Source organism: Camelus bactrianus, chromosome 13, assembly GCF_048773025.1.
Source record: "Camelus bactrianus isolate YW-2024 breed Bactrian camel chromosome 13, ASM4877302v1, whole genome shotgun sequence".
In the NCBI taxonomy this organism is placed as follows: Eukaryota; Metazoa; Chordata; class Mammalia; order Artiodactyla; family Camelidae; genus Camelus; species Camelus bactrianus.
In genome coordinates, this window is record NC_133551.1 from 21,600,788 (window position 1) to 21,618,993 (window position 18,206).

General features: G+C 44.0%; 1 protein-coding gene across 2 annotated transcripts in view; it reads right to left on the reverse strand.

Annotated features, from left to right (window-relative positions):
- AK5 (adenylate kinase 5) overlaps positions 1 to 18,206 on the reverse strand; it is a 213,982-nt gene that overhangs the window by 45,334 nt on the left and 150,442 nt on the right. For both annotated transcript variants that reach the window (XM_010963381.3, XM_010963379.2), the window contains exons 9-10: positions 15,882 to 15,924; positions 13,723 to 13,767 (exon numbers count right to left, since the gene is read on the reverse strand). In XM_010963381.3, the coding sequence (XP_010961683.1) occupies positions 13,723 to 13,767; positions 15,882 to 15,924 (88 nt within the window). The remainder of the gene's footprint in view (positions 1 to 13,722; positions 13,768 to 15,881; positions 15,925 to 18,206) is intronic.

Here is an 18,206-nt window from a genome sequence, read left to right on the forward strand (position 1 = left end):
TGCCCAGGCTTTGGGATTTTGTGTGATTTATTGTTGTTGATATATGTTTTCTAGAATGAAGATGTATTATTTTGTAAAAGAAAAATCCTTAAATTAAAAAAAAATTCTGGCTAACATGTTGTAGGAGAAATTTTGGCTACATGTGTCCAAAGAGACATGAGGGAGTGGGAAATAATCAAAGTAGAATTTATTCATTTATATCATAAGTAAATATGAAGAATCCATGAGTGAGGCAGTGTATTTCAGTCCTGAGGACACAAGGAGGAGAAGACAGCGACACACTCTCGAGGAGCTTTCAGCCTGTAGGGTAACAGAGGAGGCTGATGTTCTGAATCAGACGAAGACGTGACTCACAGGGAAGTTACACGTCTTCAAATGTGTGAATGGCTGCGATGATGGAGAGGAAGCTGATTTGTTCTGTGTTGCTCTGCAAGGCAAGACTGGGCAAAACAGCAGAAGTTTCGACTGAGCAGGTTTTAGCTGAGTCGTGGGAAGACCTTCCTAAGGACGGCAGTCGTCCAACAGAAGGAGAACCTCCCACCTGCAGGGGAGACCAAGCAGATGCAGCCAATGCTCTCCGCTGGGGCTCAAGGCCAGGGCAGTCCCTTCCAGTGATGTGCAGTGCTGGGGTTGACATTTTAATTCAGGCTTCTTCCTTCTTTGGAGAGGACTTGAAAACAAAGGCTCTAACCCGTTGGTTTGTTTGGTCTGAGACATTGCAAATGCAAACCTTTTCTTTTTTAATTCCCATTTTTTAAAATTGAAATGTAGTCAATTTACAATGTTAGTTTTAGGTGTACAGTAAAGCGTTTCAGTTATACATATACATAAATATATATTTTTTCAGTTTCTTTTCCATTACAGCTCATTACAAGAGGTTGAATATGGTTCCCTGTGCTATACAGGAGGTCCTTGTTGTTTATCTGTTTTATATGCAGTAATGTGTATCTGTTAATCCCAAACTCCTAATCTACCCCTCCCCCTACCTTTCGCCCTGGTAACCAGTTTGTTATCTATGTCTGTGAGTCTATTTCTGGGCAAACCTTTTCTAAGTTTGTATCATTCCACCCCCCATTTCCCCTGAGAACATTATAAAAAAAAAAAACCTGTAAAACTAGAAGGTAAATATGAGAAATATGGGCAGATTCATCAAGGGAAGTTCTTCCCTCCTGGTGCTTCCTTGCCTGTTTACCAGCCCTGGACTGGTCCTTGCTCAGCATCACTTTTATCACATCATTCCTCAGCACCCAGGGCTTCCATGATTGGGCCCATCTCCTTTCTGTACTGGGCCAGGAGGGGCATACTCCTACTACTGTGATTTGTTCCTTACTTAAAATCTCCCTCCTTGGACCTCCTCTCTTTCCAGTCCTCAACCTTAGGGGACCCTCATCTGTTCTCCAAGGCTCCCTTTGCTTCTCAGCTTCTCAGCAGGGGCTCCTGACCATTCAGCCATTGTGCTTTCTTTGTCCTCTCCTCCCTGCTAACACTCCCTGAATGTCTCCTTTGTCTACACTGCTCTGTATTGGTTCTGAAGTTTTCACAAGCATAAATTCCTGCTTCATCAGATAGATTATAAGCTCCTTGAGGAATGGTGACATTAAAAATAAAAAAAAAATGCTGCCTTGTATTTACTGTAGTAACAATGCATAATTCAGATTTTTTTTTTGCTCTTCTATCTTTAATGATGACTTAGTGACCCATGAACTCCAGTCCATACTCCCTTTTTGAAGGCTGGTTACACTTGGAATCACTACCACCACTGGAATGATTTACTAGCTGGTTTTTTTTGTACTTTGCTTCCTGGCATCTATGCTAGTTACAGTGCAGTGACTGGAACTTGGTTCTGATATAGGAACTGCATGCTAGCTTCCTGAGCAAAGGCCATGTTTGTTTCTGTTTTTGTTTGGTGGGAAGGGGCCAGGAAGACTACGTGAAGACTCCACATTGCTCCTTCAGGGCCCATCCAGAGGAAGAGTCTTCTAGTTATGACTGGCTTTTAAAAGTGGCCAAGTATTATAATTGTACTTCAAACCTCCACTCTCATCATCATGACTCTGAAATGGTTACAGATAAAAGACAAGTTAATATGGTTATGTCTGACAATGCATCTTTATTTACCACAACTGAGCTTGAGGGACGTGGCAACAGTAACTCTATCTGAGCTCTCATCATCTTGCTTTCTTATTTTTTCATTCATTCAGATCAAAGACTTACACTGAAGCTTACGAAGTGCCAGGTTTCTCACCATTTAACACACTCTTCCTTTCTCAACAACAGACGTTGGAACGAGGGGCAGTTTCAGGGGCTTCCCTGAACAGCTCCAAGGAGACCACGCTTCCAAGAAAAACACGGCTGTGCTCTGCATGCCGTTCTGCCCACGCCGTCTTCCCATGCATTTGCTACAGGAGTCAGTCCAAGCAGGGAGATGTGTAATCAGACTGAATAGATTCCTTCCTTTTAAACTGACGTTGTCGGGCTGGTGTGGGGATGGGTAGGTGTGTGGCACTAACACGGTGATCAACGTTCTGGTGGAAGACGTTCCTCGAGGCATGGTAGAACCACGAGGAACGCCGCCTTCAGAGTCAGTGCCCCAGAAAATATGAGAAGGAAGTATCAGCTGGGTCACAGGGACCTGTCACATTAAAGTACAATAGCTGCATCCGGTGGCAAGAGGAGAAAGGGTCTCTCATGGCTTTGACCATCTGATGGTTTAAATATACTTCGTCTATAGCTAAGATGCTCCGAGACTCTTGGTTCTGGAGCCTAGAGCAAAATGAGAGGGAAATACTGTGGAATGCTACATTGAGGCAGGCTGAAGCAGCCACTGAACCCTTAATCACTGGCTTGTTATTTTTCGCATCCTTCCTCAAGGCTAAATACGGTCTCCTGCTGCAAAACCTGAGCTGCGTGGTTGTGGACAACTGCACGGATGTGTCCACAAGGGGAATGGCAGTCGACAAGCGGGTTTAAGCCAACCACCTAAGAGATACTTTCTCACTTCACCTCGCCCTGATCCCAGCCAACCACAGCCGTTGTGGGCGAAACCCATTCAGCAGATCGGTCCCTGAGGGAGTGTGTAATTTGAACAAATGACACCAGAAACAGAATCAGGACCTTACCCAACCTCTCCTGACCTCTGTCACGGCCCCATTATCTTGTAGGTGTCCTTTCTTCGTTCCAATTCACTTCTGATCGCATCTTTGTCCCTCGTTTATCGGTTTGTTCTCTCTCTTATTGGTCGTCTCCCTCACTCAGCGTATAATAGTTACAATGAAAGCGAGTGCTTGTTAAGGATTTACTAAGAGCACTGTGACATGTGTTAATTCATTCATCCTCACTTCAACCCTTTGACCTTGGTCCTGTCATTGCTTCCACAACCCAGGTAAGGAAACTGAGGACGAGTGGGTGTAAGGATGCTGCCTGAGCTCATGTGGCCAGGACATGGGGGAGCCGGGATTTGAACTCAAGTATTTCATGCTCTTAAACCAGACTCTGTACTGCCTCTCTGCTTAAACTCATGTGCTTAACTCTCCTGTATTTTAAAAAATATTCCACTCTCGAGCTTCCTTTCCCTTTAGATACTGCCCCAAGTCTTTCCTTTTTCTCAGAGTCAAATTTCTTGAAAGTGTATTTTGAATACATCCTCATTTCCTTACCTTTAAAAAAAATTTTTTTTTGGGTGGGGGGAGGTAATGAGGTTTATTTATTTATTTAACGGAAGTACTGGGGATTGAACCCAGAACCTCGTGCATGCCAAGCATATGCTCTACCACTGAGCTACAACCTATCCCCTCCTTACCCCTTAATCACCCCAAACCCACTGGCTTTACTTTCTTGGGTTCCACTGGAATGGCTCTCACCAAAGTCACCAATAGCTCTTTGGTTGTTAAACCCAACACTTTCCATTACATTCAGTTTAAACTTTCCCAGATGGAAACTCTCCTCCCTTGCCTTCTATGACACCATTTCCTCCTTCGGCTCTGGCACGGGTGCTTCTAAGCCTCTAGATCTCAGCCTTCCTCTAGTGTCCCTTTGCCCAAGCTTGCTGGGTGACCTCATCTACCACTGACATCCTCAATTCCACATCTCTGTCTGCAGCCAGAACTTGTATGGTGGGTACTGGATCTCAAAAACCTCTTGTTTAATGAACATTACTTCTGGATGTCCCATCAGCCTCTCAATCTTGAAATGTTTAAAGCTGAACTCTTTATGGTCCCCCAAACCATTTCTTCCCCACGTCCCTTATCCCCTGGAAGGACTCCTCTGTTTGCTTGGTTGTCTGAGTCATGCTGATTCGCCTCATTCACCTGTACACATGATGGATCTTTAAATCCTGTTGATTCCATGCTCTACAAGCTCTTGGATCTGTTTCTTCTTTTCCCTCTCACTGCCTCCTTGTTCCTCACCTGTCTGGCCAACCAGACGACCTCTCGACGGGCCTTCCCGCCAAGGCCTGGCCTCCCTCTCAGTGCTGCCACAGGCTCTCTCTGAAATCTGATTCTGATGACCCTTTACTGATAAAGCCTTGGTGGCTCCTCACGGCTCCAGGACTAGGCTCCTATTTCCTAGCCCGGGGTTTATAGCCGTTCATGCTCCAGCCTTTGTCTCGTCCCCAGCTCTGCCCTCACCACCTCCCACCTCCTCATCTCCGAGCCTTTCTCTGGCACTTCTGTCCCCTCTCCTTGCTGTGGGCCCACCCCAATTTTCTTCCCGCTTGCACTTGGCCAATTCCTTTTCTTCAGGATTCAGCCCTGACTTCCCCTCTTCACCCCACATCCCCACTTCATCTTTCTCTCCATCCCATGCTTCTGCTGTTGCGCATACCAAGCTGTGCTATTTCTTTGCTCCATCCCTACAACGTGAGCTCCTTGAGGTTAGGAAGCCGTATCTTTCATGTTTATATGCTTATTAACTCTATCACTTATATCTCACATAGTAGAAGCTCAAAAAACATAAACGTATCAAGTGAATTAATGAAAGTCACTCAAAGGAATATATACGTAATGGAAGAATTTACCATAACAGCAAGGGAAGGTATTATCATTAGGGAGTTTAAACAGCCCCCTTAAAGCCTATACATCCTTTAGCCTAGGCTATTTCCCCGCCACCTGCACACTCAGCCATCGTTTGAGAGATCAAGCCGTAGTCAAGGCACTCCATCCAACCCACGAAGAAAGCCTCGGAAGCACCAGGTCCCCCCCAGATCTGCCCAGCACCACATTGTCACATGTTTGCTCATTGTCGCCCTTGGCCCTCTGAGATAGTTTTGGTAATGCTCACAAAAAGCACCCACACTATGTCTTCTCAGTAAAAGATGCAATGTATATTCTGAAATCAGTGTGCTTTGGGAAGGGGTTCAGCAACGGTTCAGATGCTTTATGGATTCAAATTGTTTCCTTTTTTGAAGTTAAAATGGAATATCACATAATTGGGAGAAACATGGCTGGGGCACTCAGAGGTCACTGACATTCATTTGATGTCTTATTATTTTGTCGTTGTTTTCAGACATCAATAGCTAGATACAGAGGAACAAAGTAAAGCAGAAAATTGAGGTACTTATTCAAATGATGATGGCAAACTCTTCCCTCCCCTACAGTACTCTTAAAACCTCACCTACATTTTGGCCTCCGTAGTACGTATTTACATACACTTCTAGAGCATGGGCTTCGAAGTCTGAGAAACTTGGTCTGAGTCCTAATTGTCTCTTATTAACTGTGCGACCTTGGGAACGTTACTTAACCTTTCTGAGCCTCCATTTCTTCATCTGTAAAATGGGGAAGAATTTAAGTACTGATGATTAGTGTCAGGATTAAATAAGAGAACAAATACAAAGAAAACACAATATCTGGGGCAGAGTAAGTCACCAGTATATGTTGGTTTTAATATTGCTCTGAGGGAAATAAAATAAATATTTTTGAGGTAGAGGATGCAGACTTTGGCTTATTAAATTGCTTCCACATTTCATTTCCTTGAGACTATGTCTCTGTTGTACATGTTTGTACAACAGTTTGCAATATGTCAATTCATTGGCTACTCAAACTTGGGGTAACAGAGGATAAACATTATTTTGCCATTTTAAAAGAAATTCAGAGAAGCTAAGGGACTGGCCCAAGGGTGCACAGAGCTTGGACACAAACCCATGATTCTGAGTGTTCTCTCATCACCAATGTTGGGTCCTTCTAGTGTCCATACTGTCTGCCAGTGTCCCCTGATCATTCTTTGTGGGTCTTGGAACAAGAAAAAGAGGCTTTCACTGAGTCAGGCTTGGAGATGAGGCCCTACCTGGGTGAACAGGCTGAGTACCTAAAACTTCACCGCATGACTCCATTGATGAGTTAATGGTGTTTCCAAAAAGATGCCAACAAACGGGAAGGGAGACAATGAGCGTGAGGCTATGAGGTCTCCTTTTTACCTGGTAAAACTCACTCACTTGTGCTCTTTTCTTTTTAGTAGCAGTTTGCCCTTTCTGGATAACTCAATTAACTCAGCAACATTCTTTCCTTTGAGAAAATAATTTTAAAGACATGGAGGAGGGGAACCGCTTCTGTCCTGTGATGCAGTGTTCCAAGGACTGTTTAATGTCTTTTTTTGAACCTCACAGTTCTTTAAGCATAGTGCGCCCTTGATAAAGGTTTATTAATTTGGTCTGTTTAATAATGAAACTGTTTTGTTCCAGTCAAACAATACTTACAGATTTCTGCAGTGAAAAAGTTCAGGTAATTACATGGGCTCATTGTCAGCACACAATGCCTGCATTTCTCAAACGTTAGAAAGATGTCCCGTGAGTTTGTAAACGCATTTGAGATTGTCTCTCTCCCATCCCCAATGGCCTGGACTTTGGACACACAGGTGAGTTCACTAGACTTTATACACACAGGTGTGTGAGGACTTTGTACCCACACAGGGTGAGTGTCAAAGGGGCCCTTGGTAACTGCACCCCTTCAGGGCGGAAAGAGCTGTGGCGGTCCTGCGGCTGTGTCGCGAGCAGGGTGATGTGTCACAGTTAGGGCAGGCCCCGGGCTTTGGAGGCAGGTGGAAACATTTCTCCACGTGAACCCAGCCTTGCTCATGAGCTGCCAGTTTTCTCTTCATAGTGGAAACTCTGTCAAGTCTAGTTTGGGTTTTCTTAGTTTAATCCAATGACTTCTGATAAACCTGATAGTTCAATTTCTGTGCCCCCTCCCTCAATTCCTGTGTCAAATCCTAAAGCCCAACGTGATGGTGTCAGGAGGTGGGGCCTTTAGGAGATGCTGAGGCCATGAGGGTGCAGCCCTCAGGAAGGGGACTAGTGCCCTTGGAAAAGAGGCCCCAGAGAGCTCCCTCTCTCTTTCCACCACGTGGAGACATGGTGAAAGGACAGCTGTATAGGAGCCAGGAGGTGGGTTCTTGCCAGTCGCTGAATCTGCTGGTGCTTTGACCTCAGACTTCTTGTCTCCAGAACAGTGAGAAGTTAGTGCCTGCTGTTTACAAACCACCCAGTCTGTGATATTTGGTTACAGCAGCCTGAGCGGACCTCAAAGTTCAGCCCCAGGTCAGGGCTGCTCTCGCAGCTGGATTGCTTCACCACCCTTCCCCCAGCCCTGGTTCTCCCTGGTGCTGTGGGCCCCCCGAGGTGTGCCCCCTCCACCTTCCACCAGCCCCCACTTTGGAGTCGCCTGCTGGTCCGCTGACGCATTTCTCTTTGCCAGTTCCCACAAGCACCCAGACTTTCCTTTAAGGCATCCCTTCACCCCTGGGGACTGAGAAACATTCAGGACTTCTCCAGGCCCACAGGAGCCCAGAGAAACAGGGGCTTTCAGTAGATGCACCTGCTTTTCCCTGACCGCTTCCTCAAATTTGTAAGGTTATTTGCATTGGAAAGGACAAGTGAAAGCGAAGCATAAGGGACTTTTTTCCTCCAAGATCTCCCAAATGCTAAGTCTGGCATTTCATAATACTTGCGCAACAAATTCCCCACCCCCAAATCCAATTAACCCCAGGGTGATGGTTCTCAAAGTGTGGCCCAGAGACGCTGGTCCCCTATTTTCATTACAATGCTGAGAGGTTATTTGCTTTTCACTGATGGTGCAAAAGCCATGGCTGTAAACTGTGATGGCAATCATAGCCAGTTATTCCCATCATGGATTCTTTACCGCCATGAATCCACAGTTAAAAAAAAAAAAAAAAGAATGAACCATGTCAGTGTTACTTAAGAATGCTCTTGCCGAAGCGATGAAAGAGGTTAACTTAATTTTAACCTTCAAGCACACATCATTGAAACACTCGTGTGACAAAATAGGAAGACGCGCAAGGCGCTTAGCACACTCGCGTACGCTGCACGGTTTTCTCAAGCCAGAGCGCTGTGTGATTGAGTTGCTTAACTAGTTGTTTTATTAGTTGAACGCCACTTTTACCTTCTGAAAGACTGAATAACAGATCAACTGTGGTTTTCCGGATTTGAGTATCTGGCAGACACTTTCTTGAAAAGAAATAAAGTAAGCCTGTCACTTCAAGGAAACCAACTAGCATCATCTGTTGCTAAAGACACAATCCAAGCTTTCAAGCCCTGGACCCATCACTCACTAGCAAACTCTTTAACTCTCTGAGGTCTTACTTGAAAAGTAAGACGGCGATCGTATGCCACAGAGAGGATACAAGCATTAAATAAGGTAACATCACAAAGCATTTTATACGATGCCTGGTGTGCGCTGTGCTCAATAAACGTTGGTTTCTATTATTGCTCCATCAAGTGAAAACAATCAGATTTGCTTTTCATTTGTAATTTGACCAAATACGTGAGTCAGTTCCACCCAAAATGTTCAACCTGATCTCCAAGGAAATACTCTCTAAAAATTAGATTTATTCATATTTCTTTAGTAATAGGGCAACTATGAAATGACAACAGGGCTCTGCTGAAATAATGACAGGCGTTGAGATACTGGGTTTTAAGCAAAAATTCTCATTTCTCTAGTCTTCCTCCAGGAAATAAATAGGACTAGTTGTGCGGTGGTTAAAAAACACACAAAACAACACAGACTATTTTACGAGTACCTCCCAAAGCCTACTCCCTAAACGTAGCTTATCAGCACCAACACCAGGGCACACAAGGCCACCTGTGTCCCTGCGCTACTGAAAGCAACAGCCCTTGAATGATGTCTTCATCATGATGCCGTCAGCACCACACCTCACCTGTAAAGGGAGAAGATTTTCCAAACTGAAGCACTTCTACTAGGGCCTTGGATAAGAATTAATGGGAATTCAGGTTCTGTTACATTGTGGGTGCAGCGCCAACTGGTACCTGCCGAGGCCCTGCGGCCCCAAACTTCCAGCCCTTGGGCGTCTGCCTGCCTGCCTCTCTTTGGAAGATAAGCTCCTGATGGGTATTCACCTTAGCAAAGTTAGCAACCCTGGGAAATGGCTAACTTTACCGCAGCTCAGGCGGACTTGTCACAGCCCACTTTCCTCCTTATCGGAGCCGTAAATCCCACTACCTCGCTTGTGCTAGCGCATGTCTCCATCTTACTGGAGTGGTAAGTCCACTATCCTCCATACACCAAAGCCCCTTACCTCACTTACAGCCAATCAGAGGGCTTCCCCCCCACCCCTCTGTGTTCGCAGCCCCTTCCCCAGCAGAACACCCTGCACGTCCCACACTGGGTGGGCACGCAGGCACCTCTTGCCTGTGTGGCCTGCTGTTGCCTGGAGCGGCATAACTATTAAACTTTCCCTTTGTTCTTAAACTTCTCTTGGTTTCTGGTAAATTCTTTTTTACCACCCACAACACCGGCCTGCCACGTGTCCCCCAATGTTGGGGATAGGCAGGCCACGAAAAGCAGAGAAGGGAAAAAGAAACCAAAATAGATTGGATAATAGCAAGATCATGATCAAAAGATTTAAAAGAAGAAAGAAGGAAGGAGATGTGCCAGAAAAGGTGAAACACTGTAGGAGCCTGTTAGTGGGCTGTAATGAGGCTCTTTAAGATATTTTTACTTTTTCCAAATAATTTTCTGTTTTCAGCAATGATTGAGTCCCAATCTTATACATCAGTCCAGTTCTTAGATCTTGTTTGTGAACAATTACAGAGCCTTTTTCAGTCCTTTTGATCACCAGGCCCTCTCCTGTGAGACCCTTTCTCTGTCCTTTGGAAGGCATTTCTCTATAGACAGCTAGTGAGCTGCCTTCTTCATGAACGAAGAAGTAGTAACAGTCGCACGACATTCAGAAAGCTCCCTAGGGCCAGCCTTGTCACTTTCCCCTTTGGTCCAGACGATTCATTTTCCTGGAACGTATTTTCCCACTCAGACGGCAGACAGTGCTATTACTTGCCCCCACTTAAAACCATATTGTAAATGAGCAAGAAATAGCACCAGCTTGGGGGTGGGCAGAAGCTGTCGCTGCTTGCTCTCAGGGAGAAGGTGGCAGGCACGTGGAGTAACAAGCATCTGATCAGGCTCATAATCAACCTGACAGCCATCCTGCCAGAAGCAGCCACAGCAGCGGCAACCTGCCTGTCAGCTCCGGTTCAGGAGTTCCGACTGCTATTCCAGTTGTTATGGAAACTGACCACACTGCTTCCCAAAGAAGTCATTATTCCAACAAATAATTGTTGTTCTAGTCATTACGGGGTATCTTTGTGAGAGATGCAGACACAGGGATGGAGGAGCGCAGGGGAGGAAGGCTAGAGATTAGAGAGACCTCACAGAGAGCTAGAGCTGGACACTGACCGTGGGGCATGATTAGCTAGCGGAGAAGACATTTCAGGTGAGAGGACTGGCAAGTGCCAGGAGAGTTCAAGAGAGAAAAACAGTGCAGGTGGAGTTGAGGCTGAAGATGCACATGGGGGTGTGGTGGAAAGGGGGAAGACACACTGAGGCCAGGACCGAGAGAGCTCTGAAGGCCAGTCGAAGGACTTTGGAGCTGTCAGTGGACAAAAGGGAACCAGGATACTTTAAAAAAGGGAAAGAATGCTTTAGGAATATTAATTTTATCTTAAGACTAACAGCGAGGATGTCAACCTAGCTTCTGGCTATACTACAACCGTACTTGGTAGCTATCAAGACAATAATTTGCAAAGTGAAAAATTTAGCCGTCTTCTCATACAGACAAAACCACATTTGTTTGACTGAAATCAACTGACTGTTGAAGCTCATCAAAACTGTTATGGGTGTGTCTCTGACATCACGAGTATTTTTATGAGCTTCAAATTGACCTGCAATAATACAGCCTCAAAATATCATTCTGCCATCTGCCAAGAAAGAACAGCTGACCCTTGAGTAACATAGGGGTGGTTGTGCTAACCCTCCCTGCAAAGGAAAACCCGCAAATGACTTATAGTCAGCTCTCCAGATACTCAGTTCATGTGTATCCATGATTCCGCATCTGGGGATTCACCAATCAGACAGTGCGGTACTGTCGTAATTACTGTTGAAAAAAATCCACGTTATCAGTGGACCTGCGCAGTTCAAACCCATGTTGTTCAAGGCTTGACTGTTTATAACTAAAGCCTTAATTTTCAAGCAGAATCCAATAAATAGCCTGAAGAAGAAAAATCATTTTTCCCCTTGTTGCAGAGTCTTTGTACCTTCTACTGCCCACACAGGAAGCTGAAGTCTTTTTTACTACAATAGTGACTGACCAACAAGTTGAAATACAGGAGAGTTTGGCTGATAGAAGGAAAACCTTTACTCAGAGCAGCAGTGCTTAGTGGGGTCTGTGGACCCTTGCAGGGGCGGGTCTTACGGTTTGTGTGATGGCAAAGATTTTACACTGTGCTAGTTCACCTTCTGAAGGGCACAGGACTTAGTAACGGGTGAGCCGAGATCTCTGGAGAGGTCTGGCTGGATAGCAGCAGTTTTTGAAAATACACTTCAAAATTCGACTATGAGTAAATCTGAAATGACATTTTTGCTAGAGACAATAACAACCACCACAAAACATGCTGTACTGTTTTCAAAGGCTTTTTTTTTGTGGGGGGGACTACACTATTAAAAACACAGATTTCTAAGTGATAATAAAGGTCCATTCTTTGGATTCCTGAACTTCCTGTTTTAAAGAGTCTCCCTGTCCCGAATTTGGCCCCTAAGATAAAAGCTGGACAGAAAGTGTAATTTATTGTGTTTGTAACTTATCTAGATGCCAAGATAACCGATTGCAGTCTGTGTGGGAAGGGGAACTTTCTTTGAAGTTATGACGATGAGTTTCTCTTCAGTAAAGAGTGGTCATAATGACTTTTACTTTCTGAAAGAACGTAAAATAAAAGTGTGGCTGTAGTCCCTCCAGTTCCCAAGGCTAAGGTCAGCTAGAGACGAGGGGCTCAGGAGCGGATCTCAGGCTGCCCTCCAGAATTCTCACTGCCTAAGACACGCTGTTCCCTTTGGCTGGAATTCGCCCTCCTCTCACCTCCCACTAACCCTTCAGTCACCCATCCCTTCCTGTAGCTCCCTGCTTAAACATCACTTCCTCAGGCTTCCCTGAGCGCCCATTTTCACCCTGAATACTCCACCCAGGTGTTCTCTGTTTCAGCTCTCTGTTTCCTTCCTAAGGCTTTTCATCTGATTTGTTCTCCTTTCCCTGCTCGTGGCCCAGCGTGGGTCCAATACTCAGTCAGTATTTGGGGGATGACTGAGTGTGGGAGGCGGTCTAGGGTGGCAGCCCACATGACTCGGGGGTGAGTGGGGAGAGTCCTGGAGTGGGGACTCACAGCCCTGGACCCTGGTCTCCTCTCTGCTAGTTGCCTGAACAACCTTGATCGAACCCCCTAAATTCTCTGCAACTCAGTTCCCTCATCTGTCAATGAGGGAGATTTACTGAGAGATTTCCAAGCAAGCATCCTGCCTTCAGGGTGCGAGATTCTAGCTATATCTGATTACAATTCTCGGCTGCTGATAACCATTCTTTTTCAGACTCATTGAGGAGGTGTGGACTTTTCCATTATTTCTATATATAAATAGATAGATTTCTGAAAAATGTACAGGCAGCCGTATTAACTTTTCTATAGACTTGAATGATTAGAGGGAAAAGCGCTAAGTTTTGGGAGGTGCTCTGACAATATTTTGTCCTAATCTGTGTAATTTTAACTGCTGTACAACTAGTCCCGTTTATTCCCACAAGGAAAACTAGAACTTTGGCTCTCAAACTCATTAGCTCTGCGACGAGGTCCTTAACCTTCTGAGGCTCAGTCTTCCTGTCTGTGTAATAGCCATGTAACAGGGAAGGACCACCAACCTACGGGGTTGGCCAAGGAGGTAACCTGGAATATAACAGGTGTTCAAATGAATTTTGTCCCACAATTCATTTTCCAATGAGTTTCACCGTCCTAGGGCATAAAGCAAATGAGCTTGTTTTTGCTGTTAGCTGTATGGAACGCAGGCTATGGTTTCTGAGGTATATTTGAATATGCGGTCACGGACGTATTTAGGGAGGAATGGGTCATTGTTCAAACAGAAGAAGTGTTAGATTTTAACAGGCTCCCTTCTACCCGTGAGACTGTAACGCATTTTGTTTTATAGAGCTGAACTCAGGAGGAGTTTGACATTCCTCGGAGTCCTGCTTTGTGCTGGAAAGATACAAAGCCAAAACTGATATAAAACTGTATCAATGAACAAGCTGGAAGCCTCGGGGGTGTTAATCTTGACTACAAAAGGGGCAAGACTTCAAAACAGGCTGAGAAATGAAAAGTCTTTTTTCTCTACCAAGTTGTTATTATTAGCAATTACGTTAAAAAATTTGAGGGCTGTTACTCACCGATTATGAAAATAATTTTACACTTTCTCAAATCTTCTGTGAAACCTTTAAAATAAGAATAATTTAAGTTATTGGCAAGAAATACTGTATTGAAATCTTGGTTTTGTAATACATTGTATATATACTACAGATGTCATACATAATAGACATAGTACAGATGGCATAGAGATCAAATAAAAGTCACAAAGGTGGGGAGTGAGGGCTGAATTTTGGGAACAACTGCTTTAGGGCAAAGGAATGATCAGGAGTTTTTGGCAAAGTGGGAAACTCTGTAGAGGATGTGGAACCCTAAAAGATTTCCAGTTGTCACTTGGTGTAGTAGGTAGCCATGAGGGCTGGGGCAGTCCGTTTATACACACAATGTTACATTTTTGCAGGAATCCACTATTGGCTGAGTGAAAGGCCCAACTCTACCGGAGAGAGAGAGAGAGGGAGAGGGAGAGGGAGAGAGAGAGAGAGAGAGAGAGAGAGAGAGAGAGAGAGAGAGAGAGAGAGAGAGAATGGGGCATGAAGAAATGAGTTGGGGATAGAACGGGAAGGAGACAAGGGAGAAAGAGCTGGAAACAGAGGAAAGAAGTGAATTTGAAGGTTTGGAAACATTTGATTTTCACACTAAAGGATGATTTTTAAAATTGTTCTTTTATATCAAACAGATGCTTCAATCTCTTTTACAAAGTAGCCCATGGTAAGTGAAAAACTATTTTATCTGGAGCTTTCTATTAAGAGCAGCTCCATTGAAGCTCTTAACATGTGGGACCAAATGGTCATCTCACGTTCTCTAGACTTTCAGTTTCCTTTTATGAAGCTGAGCAACTTTTAATCTATCTGCAATCTAGGAAAGTGGTTGTGGTTATTACTACTATTATTATTATTAGCATGATTGTATTTTACTCCTGTTTTAAAAAATTGTTATTTTAAAATTAATGATGGTACAGTCATATAATGTGGTCACTACAAATTAAGTTTATAGAGAGTTTTTAATGACATGGGAACATACTAATGATAGGCACAGAATATGGGAGATAATATCTGTATATACACATGTATTCTCAACTATGTAAAAATAGGTATATAGGCAAATACGCTGGAATAAAATATACCAGAATGTTAACCATGATTATCTAGAGGTCATGAGATTTTAGATGGTTCTTATTTTCCACCTTAAAATCTTTTTCACATGAATGCATGTTAATTTTATAACCAGGAAAAAAGGAAACTTTATTCGACAATCAATCAATCCCTATCCAGTTGGGACCGAGTTGATTATTTGCACTTGGCTCAGGTTTATGTGCCTTTTCGCTCTGAATCAGCATGATGTCATTTGGTGACCGTGATTTGCACATACTACTATTGCCGTTATCATAAAATGACACTTTATCTGCCACCTCATGCTCATGGATCAGTGCAGGATTACAGCTAGGGTTATTCAGAAAGCACATACACTTACTTGTATGTGCTCACAGTTAATATAAACATATTTCCAAGGACCATAATTATAACTACATTTATTACAGAGTGGAAATGTTAGATGGTATTTTTCCTGGGGCAATTGTGAACCTTATCTTTTTTAGACAACCTCAAATTCATGTAAGTTTATCTATTTTCAGTTCCATGTGTAGCTAATTATCTTGGATTTTAAAGTTTGGACAAGACTTAAAATGACAAAACTATAAAGCAGTATAATTCGGATGTTTCTTATGTTGCATCCCAATGGCTCACTGCAGAATAGTAACCACTACGCAGGAAAAAAGACTTCTGGGTTCCAATAAATGTGAAGAATGCTGAATCACAGTTAGTCAGCTCTCTTTACCGCAGGACATGTGGGAGCCCTGCTGTGCGAATATACATGTGAATCTTCCAAAGGGGATTGAGTGTTGTGTTTTCCAAACGTATTTACCACAGTATCCTGTCTTCACTGAGCATCTTGGGGGTCATGTTCTCTGGGCAGTGAGGAAGTGCATCTCTTAGTAAGGCATCTCTTTGGTTCTTTACGTGGACCAAGAGGGGAGAGAGCCAAAGAGCCCATCTTATTCATGTTCCCTGGCTAAGGGAAAAGTACATACTGTTGGTAGTTTATCTCTTAGTTGGTGTTTAATAAAAAAGACAAGCTCAGAGCTACTAAAATGACAACTCTGGTCTGATCAGTAAAGGAAACTCACCTCCCATGGTGTCCTCTCCAAATACATTTAACTGGTCATCACCCTGTTTATAGAAAAATCAAACTATTAGATGATAACGCCAACAGGTATTGCTCTCAACTTCTTGCCAACATTAACATACTTAACCTTCCAAACAACTCTCTGTAGGAGGCACCATTATTACCCACCTTTTACGGATGAAAACCATGCTGAGTTTGAGAAGCTAGTTGCCTGAGGTCACATAGCAGTGAGGGACAAAGCCCAGATTTAAACCTGGGCTGTCTGTCCCTGGAGTTCATGCTCTTTGCAGCTTGTGCAATATCCTGCCTTTTTTTCTGGCCGCGTAACTATCTGTGGTCAGAAAAGCTGATTTAAAGAAGACAAAACCCTTCAGTACTTGAAGCTCACTGATAGGTGTAGTCACAGCTGTTTTACTAACAGCTCCATGATTTGGCAAACTTTCTGTAAAGGGCCAGAGAGTGAACATTTTCAGCACTGGGAGCCAGTTGGTCTCCGTTCAACTGTTTAACCACCGGCCATGTTTGCCAACCCCCGAACTACAGCATGAAATAAAGGAAGTCGAAAAGACTAGCTTTGATTGGTGCCTGCCTTTAAAATTTTCATTTTATTTTTTAATCCAACAGCTGCTCCATTTTCCTTATAGAAAACCATGGTGGTTGGGAAAAAATCCAGAAAGAAATTTTGCAAAAAGACATTGGTGGGATTTCTCAGGCCATCCATCCTGTTTTCCCTCCCCCTCATCCCTTATGGATAAACACTCATAGAAGGCTTAAAAAAATATCTTTCCAGATACACAAAAACTGACTCCCAGATCTCTATGGATGCACTTGAATATGAATACATAATCTTATTACCTGCACCATGTACACAGAAAGAAACAAACTCATACGTGCATATGTGTTTCTAATACACACAATGATCTAGGACGGAGCTGCTCTTCTCTTAGCTTTTTCACTTATCAGTACATCCTGAAGAACTCTCCGTATCAGTACAGATGCTTTTGGTTACACTGTATTCTGTTGTACGGAAGGTACTGTAGTTCTTATTGTATATCACTAGTCCTTTATTGATGGACCACTGAGTTGTTTGCAACCTTGGAATATTTTTGAAAAAGTAGCAAAATGAATAAACTCATACAAATGTCATTTCATGCATATCTACCTATAGGATACATTCCCAGAGAGGGAGCTGTACAGTCAAAGAGGAAATGTATCTATAATTCTGACAGGTTTTTGCCAAACTGCTCTTCTCGCTGGAGATTGTGCTGTTCTGCAGGGACAGCTTCTGGCTCACGCTATACTCCAGCCTCTTGCGTCTCCTGCTCTTTGATGCGGGAGTCACTTAAATGAGATAGCCTGGCGGCATGAGTGTTCCCTTTAGGTAAACTGCCATGAAAGCACTTTGAAAAGAGAGCCTCACCATCCTTTTTTAGAACACATGCCTTCAGGGCAACTTTGCTGTTTGTCTTCTTAGACTGGCCTGTGTATCCAGAGCTATTCCAGGTGAGAGAAGAGTTTTGAATGGATTGGTCATTTGGGGACACATTTACATTAACTCCTTTCCCGAATAGAAAGAACATTCATTGTTCCTCAGTGAGCCTCCCGGCTACTTCCCTTATTGAAATCATTGCATTTTGCAGCTGAAAGGATAAGAGTCATCTAATCTGATGCTCCCACCCCCCTCCTCCCATTTTACAGGTGAGGAAATTGATGGTTAGAGAGATCCTGTGAGGGGCCCAAGGCTACATCCTCCTGTCCTTAGTGAGGTCAGGGCTGGGATGAGAACCACATCTCCTCCCCCGCAGCATGACTCCTAGAGGCTTGGTCCCATCAGCTTGGCTACCAAGTGGATCTGCCAGGTCATGCTGCTCACCTGGCTGGCGCACCCCTCCCCGAGCTGAGCATTGGTCTGGTCCTGCCCTCAAGCTGGGGCAGCTCTGGTATAAGCTGCTGCCCAGTGCTCCCTTTGAGATCGAGTTGAAGCTAAGCTCCAGCTGGGACCACATCCTTGCTCAGCTTCTACCCCGGCCCTATCCTGCGTCTCTCCCTGTCTCCTAAGAGCACTCCCCATCTCAGACTCTGCTTCCAGGGAAGCCCACCTGAGACTGGGACTTACTTGAAACAACTAATATGCTGCCCTAAGATGCAGCTACACAGAAAGAGGCTCAGTAGCCTTTGTTGGAAAAAGGATTGTTTAATCTGACTCTGCTTATTGCTTGTCAAATAGCTCTTGAATATACTCAGGTAATGTTAAGAGGAAACCATGAAGTCCCCTCCCTCAATTTTTAATATTATTGTTGAATTATCAGGCTTACACTCACCTTGT